Source organism: Monomorium pharaonis, chromosome 8, assembly GCF_013373865.1.
Source record: "Monomorium pharaonis isolate MP-MQ-018 chromosome 8, ASM1337386v2, whole genome shotgun sequence".
Classification (NCBI taxonomy): Eukaryota; Metazoa; Arthropoda; class Insecta; order Hymenoptera; family Formicidae; genus Monomorium; species Monomorium pharaonis.
In genome coordinates this window covers 4,098,118-4,116,263 of record NC_050474.1, presented here as the reverse complement: position 1 = coordinate 4,116,263, position 18,146 = coordinate 4,098,118, and the positions used below count along the sequence as shown (strand labels likewise).

Sequence of the window (18,146 nt, the reverse complement as noted above, 5' to 3'; positions counted from 1 at the left end):
ATATAATAATGCATAATTTATGATGTTAAATAATTGATGATTGAGTCTATATTTAGTTATGTTGACGAATACTTATTTAAGAAAATTTTTATATATGCGCATAACTTCAGGTCCTAGTCTCTGTCATAGAGAAAAAAAATGCCTTTTTAAACAAATATTACATAAAACTGTTTACATAGCGATGTAATGTTATTTATTTTTTTAATGCACTCGATTTTTGAACTTTAAGTCTTCCCAAGTAGAAAACTAATCGCGTTTTTATTTTACTTTTTGCTATAGAGATGTGAAATAAATGTTTGTACAACGTATAATTAAAAAACTTACTGACTTACTAATATAATTTCTGTTAAAGTTATTATATAAATTGTGCCGATTTTTATTATTTCAATTAAGAAAATATATATCAACTAGACTAGGACCTAGGAGCAAAATTAGTCAATCATCTGATAACATTGATATCATACAAATGTATATGAAGTGAAAGATTAATTATATCTTAGCACTATAATTTTCCGAAAATTAGTTGTTAATAAATGTGAACAGTACTGATTGCATTAAGGAATTATTTTTATCATAAGAAAAAGGTTTCAATTCGTAGTGCTAAGATCGTTTCATATACATTTGTGTATATTTTTAAATTCAAGAGCTAATTAAAAAATGTAGCGATATTTACACTACTAACAAGTAATTGTTTACATTTACTAGCAAAATTTATTTATTCCATCAGAGAAAATAAAGCATTTTATTTTTTAATACTTTGATCAGATAAAAAATAATAATTAATAAGTTAAATTTTTGTTTTTTGTTTCTACATTTTTTTTATGACAACAGAAAATACTTATTACTACTTTCTTAACGTCGTTACTTTTTAATCAAGTTTCTTATAAATTAAACTTGTAAGATTAAATTTTAATCGCGTCTATTTCTTTTAGTACAATACACGCTTCTTTAGTTTGGGAATTTGATAAAATCTTTTATAGATGTCATAAAAGACTACTTGTTGTATTATATCATTTATATAAAGACTGTTACTCTTAATCTCTTGTAGAAATTCTAAACCAAAGAAAAATCGAGAAGTCAGATAAAAATGCTGAAACGAAAGTCAACAATATAATTGTGTTAGGGCTTTTGTTTCAACACTTTTTGACCTCTCTTTTCTTTTATCATGATCATACACTCATGCATTAGCTTGGCCTGAGTACAAGATTTAACATAATTATTATGTAGATTTTCGTTTCAACACTTTTTTAATTTACGTTACTTACACGCTAAGTTATTTTTTTTACATAGCTATTAGTGATATGTCACTGCTTTGGGTTATTAATATTTTATAATCTAGGAAGTTATATTTATATTTCTATAATTATCCATTAGTTTGTACTTAAGAATAGATTACTATAGATGATAAGCTTTAAATGAAGCATTATTTATCTTTTATTGTTTCTCGATATAGACACACAACTTTTTAACAGGTGCACTTCTTTTTCTGTTATAACTTTTTATAAAGCATATAATAAACATATTATTTTAATGGAAACCTTATTATTTTACTAAAATTATCATTTTATCGACTGAACAGCGACTTACACACATGCAAATATCAATATGTCTACATACTACACCATCGCGCACATAAGATTTTTGTATCGAATTAAGTATCTATTGTAAGTCTAATCTAAGAATTCGATTATTTATGTAATCTGGATGTTTGGAGATTTCAATTGTGTAAGTACATGTAAGTAAAAATTGTTGTTCAGTCGGTAAAATTTACAACTTTAGCATTCCCTTAATACAATAAAATAATAAAATAGAATCGCTACGAGAGATACAATGTGTCAAATTTGTTAATACAATGAATTTTATGTACATTATTAAAATATATTTAATATTTTATTTATCTAAACTAGTTCATATATCAAAATATAATCAACATATAAATCAACGTATAAATATATTTTAAATTTTAAATATTAACAAAAAAAACAGTTTTACTAAAGTAAAAATTTACTTAGATATAAGTCTGTAAATAATTTTGTCATACTACCAAATTATAAGTCACTGTAAGTCACTGAGGCTGATTTAAAAAGTGTCAACTTTTTTATCTTCTCTTTTCTTTTTATTTTCATTCTTTTCATTTTGCTTGAGTTTCTACAATTAATTACAATCAAATAAAATAATTCAAATCTGTATCATAGTAAAATTTGTAGATATTTTAGACTTTGACTCAGGGTTGAGTAAATTAATATATTTTTTAACTATATTAAATTAGAGTTGATGGTTTATAAAATTAATTTAATTACGTTAAAAATTATTTTACGTACCTCTTCTTTTATTCTTTTGCACAGATAAATTTTTTAATTCAAAGAAGAATTAATAAGTTAAAATTTATGTATTTTACAAATAACTATTTGAAGTTCAATTATTTAAAATTAACTAAGTTAAAAGTTATTAACTTTTTAATTAGTTACTACCCAACCCTGTTTAGACTATTCCACTATTTTTGTAGTGGAACCTGGATTAACCTTATTTAGCTCTCGTTTGATAAACGAACATTAGTGCTCTCGTATGGTAAAAGATCATTGAAAAAAGAAACAAATTAATAAAAAATAAATAAATAAAAAATAAATAATAGATAAAATTCTCATAGCCTCATACGAGAACAATAGAGGAATAAAAAGACGGCATTGTGAGCAGTTGATATGTATGTTGCGTGTATGTATGTTGTTAAGTGTATGTATGTTAAACATTTTATTCTTTTATATTATCTCAACGGAATTTATAACAACGAAGCATAATATCCCAAACGTAGCATATATTTCGAACCATAATATTCCGAAGAGATAAATATATTTAGGATCACCATATTGTAACCAGATAGTATACAATATTTATAAGAAAAATGTATATATGTGTAAATATTTATTATTTTTTAAAATATTATATAAATATTTTATATAATATTTATAGAGAAAGTGACATAAAAGATAAATATTTATAATAATATTTTAAACATATTTTATAAATATTTTGTAAATATTATTATATTTATGATAAAAGAATCTTTATTATCTATTCACTCTAAGATCTATTAAGATTTACAAAATTATTTATAAAATAATCTAATAATTATTATAAATATTTTATAAAGTTTTTATAAATATTGTATGCTGTCTTTTTATAAAAATCACAACAGCGTTTTGTATTTTTGGTTAAATGCAAATTATTTATTGTAACAATTCTAATGATTTGAAATCTTCGTGTATCAATTGTGTGTGAATTAATTCTCTATTTATTCTCGAAATTCTTGGAAATGTGTCTATAACTTATCAATCACGTTTACATATCAATGTTATTCTTGTGTGTGTGCTCTAAGTCATACTTACAGAATTAAAAAACTGCCACTATTAAAATAAAATAAATAAGTTACAAGAATTTTTTTAGAAATTTAGTCTGGTCACTAATCCATTCATATGTACATACATATATCCAGCTAGAGTATATACTTCATATGTATTCTCATGGAGACTTACACCTGAAATTTATATAAAATATCCAACACGCAGTACAATGTATTATCTTTAGAAAGTCAAGTTTATCAATCTAACATCTACAGTTGTGCCGTATTAAAAATGTAAATATTTCTTCTTGATTAAAATTTAAATCTAAAATTCAAATTCTACAATTGTTGAACTGTATACATTATAATAAGTATATTATGTAATGTATGCGTTATAATAATATATTATAATGTATATATTATAATAATAAATGTATTATAATGTATATATTATAATAACAAATACGAATGGGGGCATCGTAACTATTTAAATAGTTTTATCCAAAAGTTTATTGTACAGATATTATATTAACACTAATAAAAACCATGAATTAGACATTTTTATTTTAATTTAAAATAAAATTCGAAACGAATATATGTTGTAAATATAAATTGTGTTTTAAATATTAGCAGTTATCTTCATTCACACATCGTAAAAATGTAAATTTTATTTAGAAAACACTTTAATTAAGCAAATAAGAATTTTCAATTATTATATAAAAAATATTTTCAATGCAATGTATAATAATACTAACTTACATTTAAATTAATGTAATAAAACATTGAGTTAATCCGGCGCATAATCTGAAGAACTATGACTCAACTGATCAGATGTAAATATATACGATTTATTCATACGCGCTAAAATTCGAACGAGCCTGAATATCGGATCTTGGACGTTGGAACTTCTTCGTTCATGGACGATTGCCCATGTGTTTGTGCATGTGTGAATGATTGCGTGCGTGTGTACTCATCACACATGCTTTCTCCTCACGCTATCGGCAAAATCCAACAGTAAGACGCATGACGTTGTGCCGAACGTTTCGTGGAAGAGAGAGGTCGTCGCAAAAATAAATATATTTATACACGGAGTACGCATGTGGCCGCCGTACTACTCTGAAACGTATTGTCTCACCTGTAGGAAACGACAATTCTGGCGGACAGTTCTGACCTGACGTTGTATCAAGAAAAAAAGTGCAATCTACACAATTTCGTACTTGTTGAAATAACCGCAAGAACTTAGGTAATATGTTTGAAAGTCTGAAATGTAATCTAATTGTCCAAACAAGAATGCTCGAATTTTAGCACGTGTGTTTTGAACGAAAATTACTATAAATTGAATTTATTATACAATGTTTAAAAATTTAACAGATTATGTAATAAAAAAATTGAACAACAAATATTTGCATTAAACGTATAGTGTTTGTTGTAAACAGTAAATAGTGAAATTTTTTGTAAGAAGTAATCAATTTTTATTTCTTCCATATTTCTGAATTACTTGAGTTAAATTTTACTATATTTGCTGAGACTTTTAAAGAATACTGATTATTTGAAGTATTCTGATGTTTAGCATACTGATATTCTCTATAGTAAAAATAGATCAAGCGTATGTGTATGTGTATGTGTGTGTGTCCAATGGTTCAGTAGGGAAGATCAGGTAGAAAAATGCAGAAAGAAGTTGCTGTATCTTTCTTACTCCATTCACGCAATTGATATACTCTCTTTCTCTCTCTCACACATACACACACACGCACACAAAACTGTCTTCCGTCTCTTACTATGCGATTTTCAAGTCTCGTGCTTTACCGTTCGGTTTACCTATCTTTTCTGTACCTAATAATCTGACAACGTGTATGTTTTGTATATCTATTTATAGCCAAAATTTTTTTCTTGATGTTGACTTTATATTATTGTGGAAATTAATAGTGTGTGTGTGTATAAAATTGAATACAATTAAATAGTTGAATGGAATGGATAGATAGATATATATTAGATATATGGACAGGTATCTTTTAGATAACTACTCAAAGTTGCTGATATCTGTGGGAATTGATAATATACGAGTTTGATAACGATAAAGTACTTTGTTCTCTTAAAAATTTCCAATGAAAGTAACACGATGCCATAACAGTTTAGAATACCATCTGTGAAATCATCACAGTAAACTTGATTAAATTGAAAAGTATCGTAAAGTACATATTTATATGTTGTGAAAAATTAGCTCAAAGTATTATTTTGTATCGTACCAATTTCTTATGAAGAAGAGTAAAAAGAAAGTATTTTTATTTAAAGTGATATTGAAATCGTCTTATCGATCATATTACCGATCAAACTAATTATACCTTTCTATTTATTTTACCGCTCTCTTTATACAGAATAAAAATTCTTTTTTTAAAAACAAGAAAAATTATACAAATAAATAGTAAAATACAAAAAATAAAAAAACAGAAATTTTTAAAATTACTATTACTTAGGTTAGGTTATATTATTTCTTTACATGATGTACAACATGAATACATGTTTTAAATTGAAAAAAATATATATTTACATTTTTTCAAATAATTACAATATTATATCTTTCTCAATATTATATAATCTTCCATTTATGATTTTAAAGCTTACAAGAGAAATGAACAAAAAAAAAAAAAATGTATATAGCAACCCAGCAACGTAATGTCCAAAATCGGGACACAAGACATCTTAAAGATAAAACATATTTATTAAATATATGTTTATGTTTGGATGTTAAGAAACAATTATGATTCAAACAATGCCGAGGCATTTTTAGTTTTTTTATAATACATATTTGTTATAAGATATAAATAGATAAAAGTATACAAAACAAATATGAGAAAACAATCGATAATAACGAAAATATCGCAGCGCAAATTAAATAATCGATTTGCGCTGAGGAAATCGAGAATAATATAGAAATATAGACGCAAAGTTCAGTTCTTGAAATGATCAAAGATAGACTTTGTGCATCAGTTGATAAAGTGCCAATTCATATTAGATTCATGGCCGAAGCCGATGCGATTATTATATCACAGCCGATTATTATTCAAGTCTAATCTAAAATATAAAATCAGCATACAATTTTTTACAGAAAATTAACTGAATGATGTATAAGCAACATACAAACTGAACGAAAAAAATTAGTTGGAATTCTTTCCAATGATTTGAATTTGGTAATACAAAACCTTACGAGCAAGCAACATGGAAATTCTGGGTGTGAAATTTGCTCCGTTAAATGTATCTCTGGAAAGAAGACTCCAAACATTGGTTGCCGCAATATGGATTTTTGGTTCTGCTTTCGGTAATTTCTTAGGATTTTTAGTCACCGCTTATCTTCTATTCTACACAGAAACAATACGCTACTTCTTGTTACTGTATTTCCTTTGGATGTACTACGATTGGGATACTTGTCATCGTGGCGGTAGAAGGTAACAACAATTCAATTAATCTTTATTGAAGTAGTCGTTGCTGTAGATAAATAAAAATCTTGATAATCACACGAAGAGGATGTATTATTCAATGTAACATGGTAAATAAGTCAAAAAATTCGTTAGAATATTCATTGACTCTTATATAATAATCTCTTGTATAATATTCAATCAAATATTCTTATATAATAAACTCTTATACAATATTCAAAGTAGCATAGTAAACAAATAAAAAATCGGTTAGAATATTTATTGATTCAATATAATAATATTCACCGCGAAAAGATCTCTTCAATAAGGTAATATTTATTAAATTTTACAGAACTAACTATATTTTATGTTTCAGTGAATTTTGGACAAAAGCGGCGAGAAACAACGTATTTTGGCGTTATTATTGCAATTATTTTCCGTTAAAATTAGTGAAAACGGTTGATCTAGATCCTACAAAATCTTATCTTTTTGTTTGTATGCCTCATGGCATTTTATCAACGGGGATAATGGGTTCTTTCGGAACGGACGTATTGGGCTGCAAAAAACTATTCCCCGGATTAGAAATACGTCCAATCACTCTTGATCAACATTTCAAAGTACCTCTTTTTAGAGAATATCCATATTCATTAGGTAAATATTCTTAATAGTTCTTTTTTTTTTGCTGTTTATTGTGTTTTTTTTTTTTTCTTAACTGTATATGAATCATATAATAACATACTCTCAATATCTGCGCTATGAATATAATGTAGAATTACATTGTATTATTACATTCAATTATAAATGAATTACCATATGTTTATAGGCAGCTGTGCTTCTAGCGTGAGAAGTATCAAGTATTTATTGTCAACACCACCGAGTAGTCCATACACTGGAAGAGCTACAGTTCTTATCGTCGGTGGTGCTTCTGAAGCGATGGAATCTACACCGGGCACTTATCGTATCATAGTGAAAAGAAGAAAAGGCTTTATAAAACTAGCATTACAACACGGGTGAGTTATACATATATCTTTTACATGTTACGTGATTTTTAGCGTATAACATAAACGTATTTATAACATTATATATGATGTTCAAGACAAACCACATCTTAAGAATAAATTGTTTTATAATATATTTGCACAACAATTTTTTTTGCATTAAGCACGTCACATCTAAAGAAAAACTTGTTTTGCAAACTGTTCATGATGTAGTAGCTTTTGTAAAATACAAATTGTATGTTGTGGGGAAACTGAAATAAAAGCATAAGTACAGTAACCCACATCGTAATTATATTCAATATTTAAATCCTCTATGTTAATACTGTCTTATTCTAATTTTGTATTTTAGTACGACGTTGGTTCCTGTTTTCTCCTTTGGCGAAACGGATTTATACAATCAAATATATCGTCCAGAAGGATCGACTTTCAGACGTATACAGAATTATATTCGCAGTTTCATTGGACTAGCACCCATCGTTTTCTCGGGCAGAGGATTCTTTCAGTATTCATTTGGTCTCATTCCGAAGCGATTACCTGTCACCGTAGTCGGTAAGATTCTCTTTGTATATTCGCAATTTATGCAGACGTTAGTAACATGGAAGTGCTAATGTATATACTAAATTATTAATCTCATTATTCTTGTACTCTAATCCTATATTTAAATTTTTTATTGTAGTTGGTAGTCCTATTAAATTGCCGAAAATAGAAGAACCTACGACTGAGCAGATCAATGAATATCACGAAAAATTTATGAAAAGTTTAATCGATCTCTTTGAAACACAAAAGCACAATTATTTGAAAAATGCAGAAACCATTACACTCGAATTATGACATGTATTCAAATATGTAATGTAATGTAAAATGTAAATTTGTTATTATTTTTAAACTCCTTCTAAAAAGATTCTTGCTATTCTAAAATATAGAAAGCTCTCAGAGCTATTTACAATTAAGGATTCTGTTTATAATTAAGAGATTTTATTGTACATTGTTATATTAATTATTTTAACATAATTTATAAATTCTCGATTTAAGTAAGAAGCAAAGTTAAAATTTATATAAACACGCGGAAACAAATATATTGAAAAAAAATTTAATTATGTAGTTATGCTATTACTTTTTGTATTACATATAAAATATCTACTTTGTATTATATATATTAGAAGAATATTTACGAAGAAGAATATATAAGATTATTATTAAAATTAATTATTTTTTATGTTAAAGTTGTATTTTTAAATATTTTTATAATATGTAAAAAGTAGTGCATTTTACAACCTGTGCTCAAGTATGTAATAAGTTTATTATGTAAATGATAAGTACGATAATTGTAAATATTATTTTGTGTTTAACTTGATGGCCAAATAAATACACGCAATTTAATTATTACATTTGGAATATATAAATTAAATAATTTTTATATGTGTCATTGTCGTGTACAAAACTATAAAGGTTTATATAATTAAATATATTAAAAAGTCTTATACATATAAAAATTGATTATTAATTATGTTGCTCTTGTTATCAGATAACAATTTATTAATAATATGTGACAAGCGATCGAATTCAAATAGTGTTTTGCAAAAAAGAAACCGCTAAGATAGCGAAAACCAGAAATGTGATACACAAAAGACACGTTTTTAATATCTGTAATAAAAAAGATAATAAAAGAGATGTTTATAGATCTATTTTTGAGTATATTTTACTTGGTATACCTTATCCATACCTTGTCCTGCCACTCTTTGTGCATTATGCATTCACGATAACTTATTCGAGTAAATTGCACAGAAAAATAAAGCGGTATCCAAGAACTGGGAAAAAGTGTAAATAAAATATTATCAATGAATTTTCGAAGAAGAAAAGATTTTCTCGTGACTAAGTCTCTCATCTGAAAGAGGTAATATAATTAATTTCGACTAGGCTATTAGTTTTGATAACTTCGAAGATTTGTGAGCTTCGAAGTTTCAAATTCTTATAAAGATCCTCTGAATATCCGAAATTGGTAAAAGTAACAGCCCTAGTTTCGACATGAGTATCGGAAAGCGATAGTTGATAAATTTAATTAATTTATGTATACCTCAAAATAATTATACATTGCGAGATCGCATATTGCGTGACCATTATCACACCGCAATTCCGAAAATTTTGGCAAAACTTTGGCAAAATCTGAATTATAGCGTTCCATTAATTCATCCAGCACTAAAATATCTTCGAACCCCTGACAAAAAAACATAATTCTAATCATTATTTTCACAAATCTTTTAACAAATATTGCTACTGGACGCAATTGCATTTCATTTCTTTTTCTTTGCAAGTTTAAAATATTCTATTTTATATAAAATAATTTGATCCTCAAATCAGCTCGATGAATAACTTACACAGTTCATTCCTTGACCATAGAAAGGAACCATGGCGTGGGCAGCGTCTCCAACTATAACAGCAGTTTTTCCAATGTGATAAGGTTTACACTGCCAAATGTACGAAAAGACACATTAGATTATATTTATCCAAATTAAAAATTGAGCAATTGTACAATATTTTTAAATTAAAATTAACCTTAACTGATATTAATGGTTGTGGTTCATTCTCGAAAAACTGGTTCACCAGTTTCTCTTCACCAATCAATTGCAGAAGATCTGGAAAATGCTCGGCGTAAAAGCTCAACAACGCCTCGTGCGTCTTTAGCTTTTCGTACACATGAAACGGAGCGAATAGATTACCGGTGAACGTGCGATCTTCATTCGGTAGACTGGTCATCATAAATCGTCCACGCGGCCAGATATGAAGATTGTTTTTGCTCATCGCAAACTTTAAAGTGATTTTGATAAAATTGTAAAAATAGCACAGATCATAGGAAAAAATTATGCAAAAATTACTGCACAAAAATTGCATATTTTTGTATATATGAATTTCTGCAGTTTTTACAGAGAGAGAGAGAGAGATTTTTGTACAAAGTTTTTGCCTTCAGAATTATTTTGCAGAATATTTTGCAGAATTTTATGTAATGTTTTCTGAAGTTTTTGCGAGTGTTTAAAAAACTTTATTAAAAGTGAATATTATAATACGAAGTGAATGATATGATAATATTTTTCACGATACTCACTTCACCATCTTCTCTACGTGGCAAAGAAAGTTCAACGTAGCCGTGCTCGATGTATGTTTGAGAACAATTGAAAAGTGGCCTGTTGACCATAATCTTTCGTACTTTCGAATGAGCGCCGTCGGCACCAATTATCAGATCAGCTTCCGCATCTTCAATCGTACCCGTAATCGTACTGAAGACAAAAAACTAACTAAATTGAACGAAATATTAATTTCTATCGATTGGGTAACTGTATTTTTTGTTTACTCACTTTAAGAATTTCATTTTTCCTCTTTCCAAATCGGCGTCCAAGAGTTTTCTATTGAAATTGAATTGCACTTCTGGATATTTTTCCGCGGCTATTAATAAAACATAATTACAACAAAACGAGTTTAACATACTGACTTTTATTAGATTTCACATTAGATTAGTTATCTGATACCGCGACTTAACTTTACGTTATGGAAAACGGGTGCCACGAGTAAAACGATACACGCGAATTTTTATGGCTTTGCACACAACGGCGTCATCGAGTATCACGTAGAAGCAAAAGAGCTTTTTTTAACTGACATTCAATCCCGTCTATTTCCTTAACTTATATAATTTATAAAATATTTTAAATAAATTATACTAATAAATTTACTTCTTATTTAAGTATTCGAGATATGAAAAGATTTATTGCATTGAGTAATTGTTTGAAGTAAAAAAAGGAAATAAAAAATGTGGGACTTAATTTTTTAAAATAAATAACTACTGAGAAAAGTAGTTTAAAAATTGGAAAACAAGAATATTTTTACCGCTTCTCAGTTTTAATGATTATATTATGCTACAATTCATTTATCTGAATAAAGAATTATAAAGAATCATAAAATCACAAGAAATATAATATTTTATATAAATAATATAGAACAATTAATAAAACAATTAACTTTATTTCCAAAAATTTTTTTTGTAATAGGTCATTAAAAATTAAAAGTTTAAAATAAACAAAAGGTATCATATTAATTATCACACATATCATTAATTCTCAAGAGAAATTTTTTTTTTATAAGATTTATATTATATTTTACGTCTCCAATTTATTCATTTCGTATCTTTTAAAAATAAATCCTCTTTTAAATTATTATTATTAATAACAGACTCATGCTATTATGACAAATCACGTCATTCCAAATTTATGTCAAACAAATATGCCATACAAAAAAAAAACATACCATCCAATAAAACCATGTTGAGATAACGTCTATTAACGGAATAAATGCACTGCAAAATAAAGAAATTAATGTAAACGTTTAAAAATAAGCAAAATTACGTATATAAAAAATATTTCAGTAATTAAAAATAGTAAAAAGCTCACGTTTCCTTTAACATTGTCGTAAATAACTTCTTTTAAATTGCCATCTTTGTTATGCAGCAATCTACCACGCATATAAGTACCATGATGTTTTATCAAAATATCTTCGAGATCAATTGCTTTTAAAGCTTCTCTGCCACGAAACGATAACGCCAGATTAACACTTTGACCATGAGACTTTTCTCTTCGTATGTCTAAAAATGTGAAGGCTCAAAATCGATTATTGGCCTCCTAAAATATTATTTTTTAAACTTTTAAAGTATAACATCTTATCAACTTTATTAAGATTGTCAACCTTATTCTAAAATTATACAAATAAAGAAATATAAAACAGATATAAATTATACAATATATTAGATATTTAAATAAATTCAATGTTTTTAAATTTATCTATTTCGAATTATCAATTTCTTATTTTAAATATTTCCTAGCTTTTTATAACAGGTATATATGCAATATTATTTATGTAATAAAACTTCTCGCATGACTTAGTTATATAACAAATCTCAAAATGTATTGTAATATTTATGATGGTTGGTAACAAAATGCATATTAGATACTGCATTCTTTTTGCATTTAAGTTACAAAAATGTTGCTAAAGCTGTTAAAATAATCGTTATAAATAAAAACTTTAATTATTTTTAAACAATGAGTTAAAAATGCAAGAAGCTGTAATTAAAAAAAGAAATAAGAAAGATAATTTTGCTCCATGATAACCCTCGGCGTTGTAATAATAAAACAAGTTATTTATAGAGTCAATGTATTATAAAAAATAGAATATAAATTTTTAATAATAGTAAGGCATGAGATTAGCAAATAAAATGTGATTTGAATACAATTAATTTGAATACAATTTTTTAGCATCTTTTACCTGATCGATATTCATAGATGACTACTCGATGACCTCTTTTAGCGAAAAAACACGCGGTTAATCCTCCAACCTGAAACGAAAGCAATAACTTTTTTCTCTTATTTAATATCCTTTTGCATTAAAATTGAGAACTAAAAATATTTCACGCACCAAACCACCCCCAACAATGGCAATACGCGACTTCCCTTTCACTTCTGTCATACCTCCGTTCCGTTGTATACCGAAGCTACTAATCAACTGTACTCGTAAACTGTCTTTCTACCCATATATATATGTACATATATAGACATTCTCGTACGTTATATCAATGTCGATAATAATATCTTATACAAGAAGTAACTGATAACATTTCTCCCTTAAATATTAAAAAAAAAACTTTTAAAATAATTAAAATGATATTATAAAATAAAAGAACTAACACAAAGAATGTAATCAGACAATAAATATATTATATTTCTTGTGATTTAAGTAGTATAGCAACTAATTAATAATTCTATGAAGTCCTTCAAATTAAACAATTGTTGCCAGAGTACCCAAGTAGCACATGTTCATTTTATAAACATTTTCTAAACGTGTCCAATATTTTTTAACTCAAGCACTAATAAGAAACGTCTTAACAAAAACATTTTTTTAACCATAGTTTAAGAAACGCATTTTTCACATTTTCATAGATGGAATAAAAATTAATTTGCTAATTCAAAATTATATATCTATATAAATAAAAATGTAAAATGTTTGTTACTCTAAGATCTCCGTAAGTTATTCACCGATTGCTTTGAAATTTTGACACAACGTTACATTCGTAACCGGGAGTGTCTTATGAGGTCTGATTTTGGATATACCGGTGTTTCAAAAATGATAGCCATAATTTAAGTGTAAAAAATAGTTTTTCATTAATATTATTGAAATTTTACACATTGAAATGGGGAGAGACGGGGAGAGACCGGGAGAGACGGGGAGAAACGGGGAGAAACGGGGAGAAACGGGGAGAGACCGGAAGAGACGGGGAGAGACGGGGAGAGACCGGGAGAGACGGGGAGAGACTGGGAGAGACGGAGAGAGACGGGGAGAGACCGGGAGAGACGGGTAGAGATGGGGAGAGACGGGGAGAGACCCGGAGAGACGAGGAGAGACTGGGAGAGACGGGGAGAGACCGGGAAAGACGGGGAGAGACGGGTAGAGACGGGGAGAGACCGGGAGAGACGGGGAGAGACCGGGAGAGACCGGGAAAGACGGGGAGAGACCGGGAGAGACGGGGAGAGACGAAGAATGTTTCTATTGTGTTTAAATTAAGGTAATAAGAAAAATAAAGATGGCTGTTATTTTATTTGTTTCAAGTAGTAATTTTTAAAGATAAATATTTTATTAATTACAAATTATGATAAATAGCTGCCTACTTGTGCGTATTAATAACACTGAACTGCAAAGTATATTTTTAAATCTAAATGATAATTTCAGAATAAATTACTTTTATTTTTTCAATTTAATCATATTCAATTAATAATAAACATATTTACAGATAAAATAGAATTAAGTACGATAAGAACTTTTAAATACTTTTAAATGATGTAAATATAATATTCCTGCGCGTAATCAAGTAATTCTATTGTGCACACATCACTACCTTTTACATCATGATCGAAATAGTAATGCTTCCTTTTAAATACAAAATTCTTTCTAATTACGATAGAGAATGAACAGTGGAACGCCAGGTAAATATGACGCGGCGACGTCATCTCCGTCGTCGTCGTCGCTGTCGTCATCATTTTCGGCTTCGTACTCGTCGTTCTCAACGCCCTGTGTGTGGCCGATGCTGTCCGAAAATTCAAAAATAGCCAAAGTGCGGCAGTCAGTGCGGCGATGTCGACAGCGAACGACGGTTCGACGGTACGGTTCGGCCGATGGTGGTGGTGCTGGCGAAAAAGAAGGCGGAGTACTACGACCCGCGGCCCTACGATGCCGACAACGATGTACCATCCGAGGACAATCATCCTTTTGAGCGTGTTGGCGTTAATCTCAGTCCTCTTAGGTCACGTTGACGCCGCCGCAAAGACGAAAGCCGAGGAGTCCCGCGGCTCGACCGGCAGGCAGAAGGAAGCCGAGCCGGTGATCGAGGAAGTCACTGCCAAGCAACTCGAACGGCTCCTCAACGAGAAGGACTTTGTTGCCGTGTATTGGTGTAAGTGCACTATTAATCGTGTAACGATCTTTTCATTTTTCGATCTTGTCACAATCGTAGTGTGATCTTTATGCGGTAGACAAGCCCTATCTAGAGTGAAGTGACACGCGACAATTAATTAGGTACGATGCTATTTTGAATTTGTAGTACACGAATAAAATCCTTCCAATATTAACATCCAATAAAATTTTTTGTTTATAGTAAAAAAAAAAACAATGTTACGTATTCAATATAAACGTCATATGTGCGATTTCGACTGTCGAACATATTTAAGATAATCTCGACAACATAAATATTATTTTTTCTATCATCATACACTTGATGATGGAGTTTCGAGATTCTCTAGTCGCGGAATTTCGTTTCTTGCAAAATCATATTCACGCACAAATAGTGCAATACATTTAATAGCCTCCTTTTCATATTTGTGCAATTATATGCTTTATTTTTTATTAATATAAAAATAAAATTTAAAATTTACTTTTTACAAAAAAAAGAAATATATCCAAATACCTTTCCTAAATTGATACATATAAATAGTACATATAAATAACAATAATTTTTTTATAATATAAGCTAATAATACAATGCCCTCCTCCCCCGTGCTAATATATTTATTATTCAATATAATAATAAATATTTTCTTTACACGTATTTTCTTTACATAACGTATGTAAGGAAATAATATTTATAGAATAGTATATGTATGTGAAATATACATGACAGGGTGTGATAAATGGAAAAAACAGCAAATATGAAAGAGATATTACCAAAGCAAAATCTTAAGCTTGGCATAATAAACATAGTTTGACATATTAAAATGTCCATATAAAATCTTCACAAAGTTCCTTAAAAATAAGAAAATAGTCTAAATATCACTATTCAAACACATAGATTTTAAGTATAGAATTCTACCTGAACTTCTTTAAAGATTTAGATATCTTGTGCGACAGACTTTCTACATTTCTATCTTTGTAAAACTTGCTTTACCACGTCAGCATCTTGCTTTATGATTCTCTTTCGGTTCTTATCATATTGAGTTCATTTTATTTTTATTAATTGTGAAAATGAGCATAATAACATTTTCCAGTTTCTCGTTAGTGTATTACATAACGCGAGTGGGTGTTGATGAAAGCTACAGTTAGAGTTACGGAACGCTCTTCGCCATCGAGTTCTATATACAGCAAAAGAAATAATTTTTTCAAAATAATTTTCACCACAGGCTATTTGCTCGTAGATGATTATCGCTATTATTTATAAGTTTCATATCACATGTAAACACAAATATTATAAATTTATAAGTAATATATCAATGACACTGATAAAAAAATACCTTATTGCATTTTTTAGAAAATAAATTTTCTCATTCAAAACGTATACAGGAATTCAATCGTTTCAAAAATGCTTATGTATTAATTTGATATTCATCTTTCAATTTCACGTCTGTCCCCTACTTTAAGAAAATAATTGTGAAAAATCAGTGTATAATTAAGCTTTTTGCAAAGATATAGTTTCGCGATTCTTCGAATACACGCGCTTCATGAACGATAGTTATACTCCCACAAATTACCCTCACGTGAGAATTAACAGGTATTAAATCTACTTCTGCCAAGTGCTACGACCGCTCAGTAGGACAGCCTGTCTCGAGGTGGCCTCTCGAATTTGCTAATCTAGCGGTCTTAATGTCGCGCGTAAAACGCTCCATTTAATATAAACTGTAAACGAGCATTTTCGCCGAGCGCATCCGTTACAGAACAATTAAAATTAATTGAGAATTAAGAATTGAAATTAATTGACCAACATTTCCTTTTTTTCAATGTATTAAGATATTGAATTGCACTATATGCTGAATATACCGAAGGTCACATCTCGCGTGGCAATCCGCCAGAATGCATCCTTGTGTACGCTTTTCGGAGCTCCCTAAAGATAATTGATGTAACAAAATCCTTTCTTTTTCAATAGGCAAGACAAAGCCCCCAGCAAAAATTTTCCTATTTTTTTAATGAAAATAAATATGAAACTTAATATCTGTGTGACATGCAGTGAATGTCAATGTGCCAATATGACCTCATATCTAAAACTGCAGAATAACTTGAGGGTGTTTTTAAAGTACACGAATATTAATTCGGATTTGGATACATCTTCAGATTTCGTTATAATTAAAGAAAAATAAATCACGAAGCTTTGCTTATTAAAGCAATCCAGAAACACATAGCGAGAACTGACTCATTAGCGTCACGCATAATAAGATGCGAAAATGCACTAGCAATCATAGAGACTTAGCCATGATAGTTTGTCAAATTCGCTTAAAATTCAAAATGTAATAATATCAAAATATACCATTAACAAACGCTGTTCCATTAAATATGTAATACGTCAATTTTTTATTTTAAGCAAGACAACTAATTTTGCGAAATTTATGAGAATTGTTATAGTTCATTATGCTCGAAAAGAGTTATTTTGCTAAAATGTCTAAAAATTTAGCTACATGGAAAAAATTTTATATAAAAAATTACAGTGTACAATAATAGCGACAGATGATAAAAATAAATTTTAGAAAATTATACCACAAGTATATACCATAAATGTATATTATAAATTATTACTATAATATATTACTATAAAAATTTGATGAAAAAAATACAGTAAAAACTTTCATAACTCTTTCCTTTATTATTTACTGTAGTAATATTTATTATAAAGTTTTTTCCGTGTAAAGATACACAAATCTCAAAATAATTTGGTTACTATCCTCTTCTCACATATCCAAATAATTATGATACTCAAATTGTTTACTAGAATGTTAAAACTTCTTGCAGCCTTGCTCATTATGTTTAAGCATTTTATATAATTATTTTAATAGTTTAACCGTATTATTATTGTCTGTATTTATTATATATCGCTAAAGTTCTAGATGT

The 18,146-nt window shown here is 28.4% G+C and overlaps 3 protein-coding genes across 6 annotated transcripts in view; 2 read left to right on the top strand and 1 right to left on the bottom strand.

Annotated features, from left to right (window-relative positions):
* Positions 1-28: 28 nt before the first annotated feature.
* On the top strand, positions 29-8,821 carry LOC105829206 (2-acylglycerol O-acyltransferase 1). Its single transcript, XM_012667890.3, has 6 exons — positions 29-4,580; positions 6,444-6,780; positions 7,127-7,401; positions 7,574-7,760; positions 8,098-8,297; positions 8,425-8,821. Exons 2-6 carry the CDS (start codon positions 6,554-6,556, stop codon positions 8,577-8,579), a joined length of 1,044 nt encoding a protein of 347 aa, XP_012523344.1. The 5' UTR covers positions 29-4,580; positions 6,444-6,553; the 3' UTR covers positions 8,580-8,821.
* Positions 8,822-8,893: 72 nt separating this feature from the next.
* LOC105829205 (kynurenine 3-monooxygenase) lies at positions 8,894-13,434 on the bottom strand. Of its 2 annotated transcripts, XM_012667889.3 has the most exons (11): positions 13,203-13,434; positions 13,053-13,122; positions 12,185-12,375; positions 12,042-12,090; positions 11,099-11,186; positions 10,849-11,020; positions 10,302-10,553; positions 10,124-10,213; positions 9,823-9,963; positions 9,472-9,633; positions 8,894-9,392 (listed from the first exon to the last, which is right to left on the bottom strand). In XM_012667889.3, exons 1-11 carry the CDS (start codon positions 13,251-13,253, stop codon positions 9,312-9,314), a joined length of 1,347 nt encoding a protein of 448 aa, XP_012523343.2. In that variant the 5' UTR covers positions 13,254-13,434; the 3' UTR covers positions 8,894-9,311. The 2 variants fall into 2 exon arrangements, with proteins under 2 accessions (XP_012523343.2, XP_036146725.1); XM_036290832.1 differs by lacking the exons at positions 12,042-12,090; positions 12,185-12,375 and having other exon boundaries at positions 13,203-13,427.
* Positions 13,435-14,613: 1,179 nt separating this feature from the next.
* The window catches only part of LOC105836192, a 32,641-nt gene continuing 29,108 nt past the window's right edge, over positions 14,614-18,146 (top strand). Inside the window, exon 1 of one of the 3 annotated variants that reach the window (XM_012680054.3) lies at positions 14,614-15,231. In XM_012680054.3, the coding sequence (XP_012535508.2) occupies positions 14,913-15,231 (319 nt within the window). In that variant the 5' untranslated portion in view covers positions 14,614-14,912. The remainder of the gene's footprint in view (positions 15,232-18,146) is intronic. The other 2 variants (XM_012680053.3, XM_012680055.3) reach the window with 2 other exon arrangements.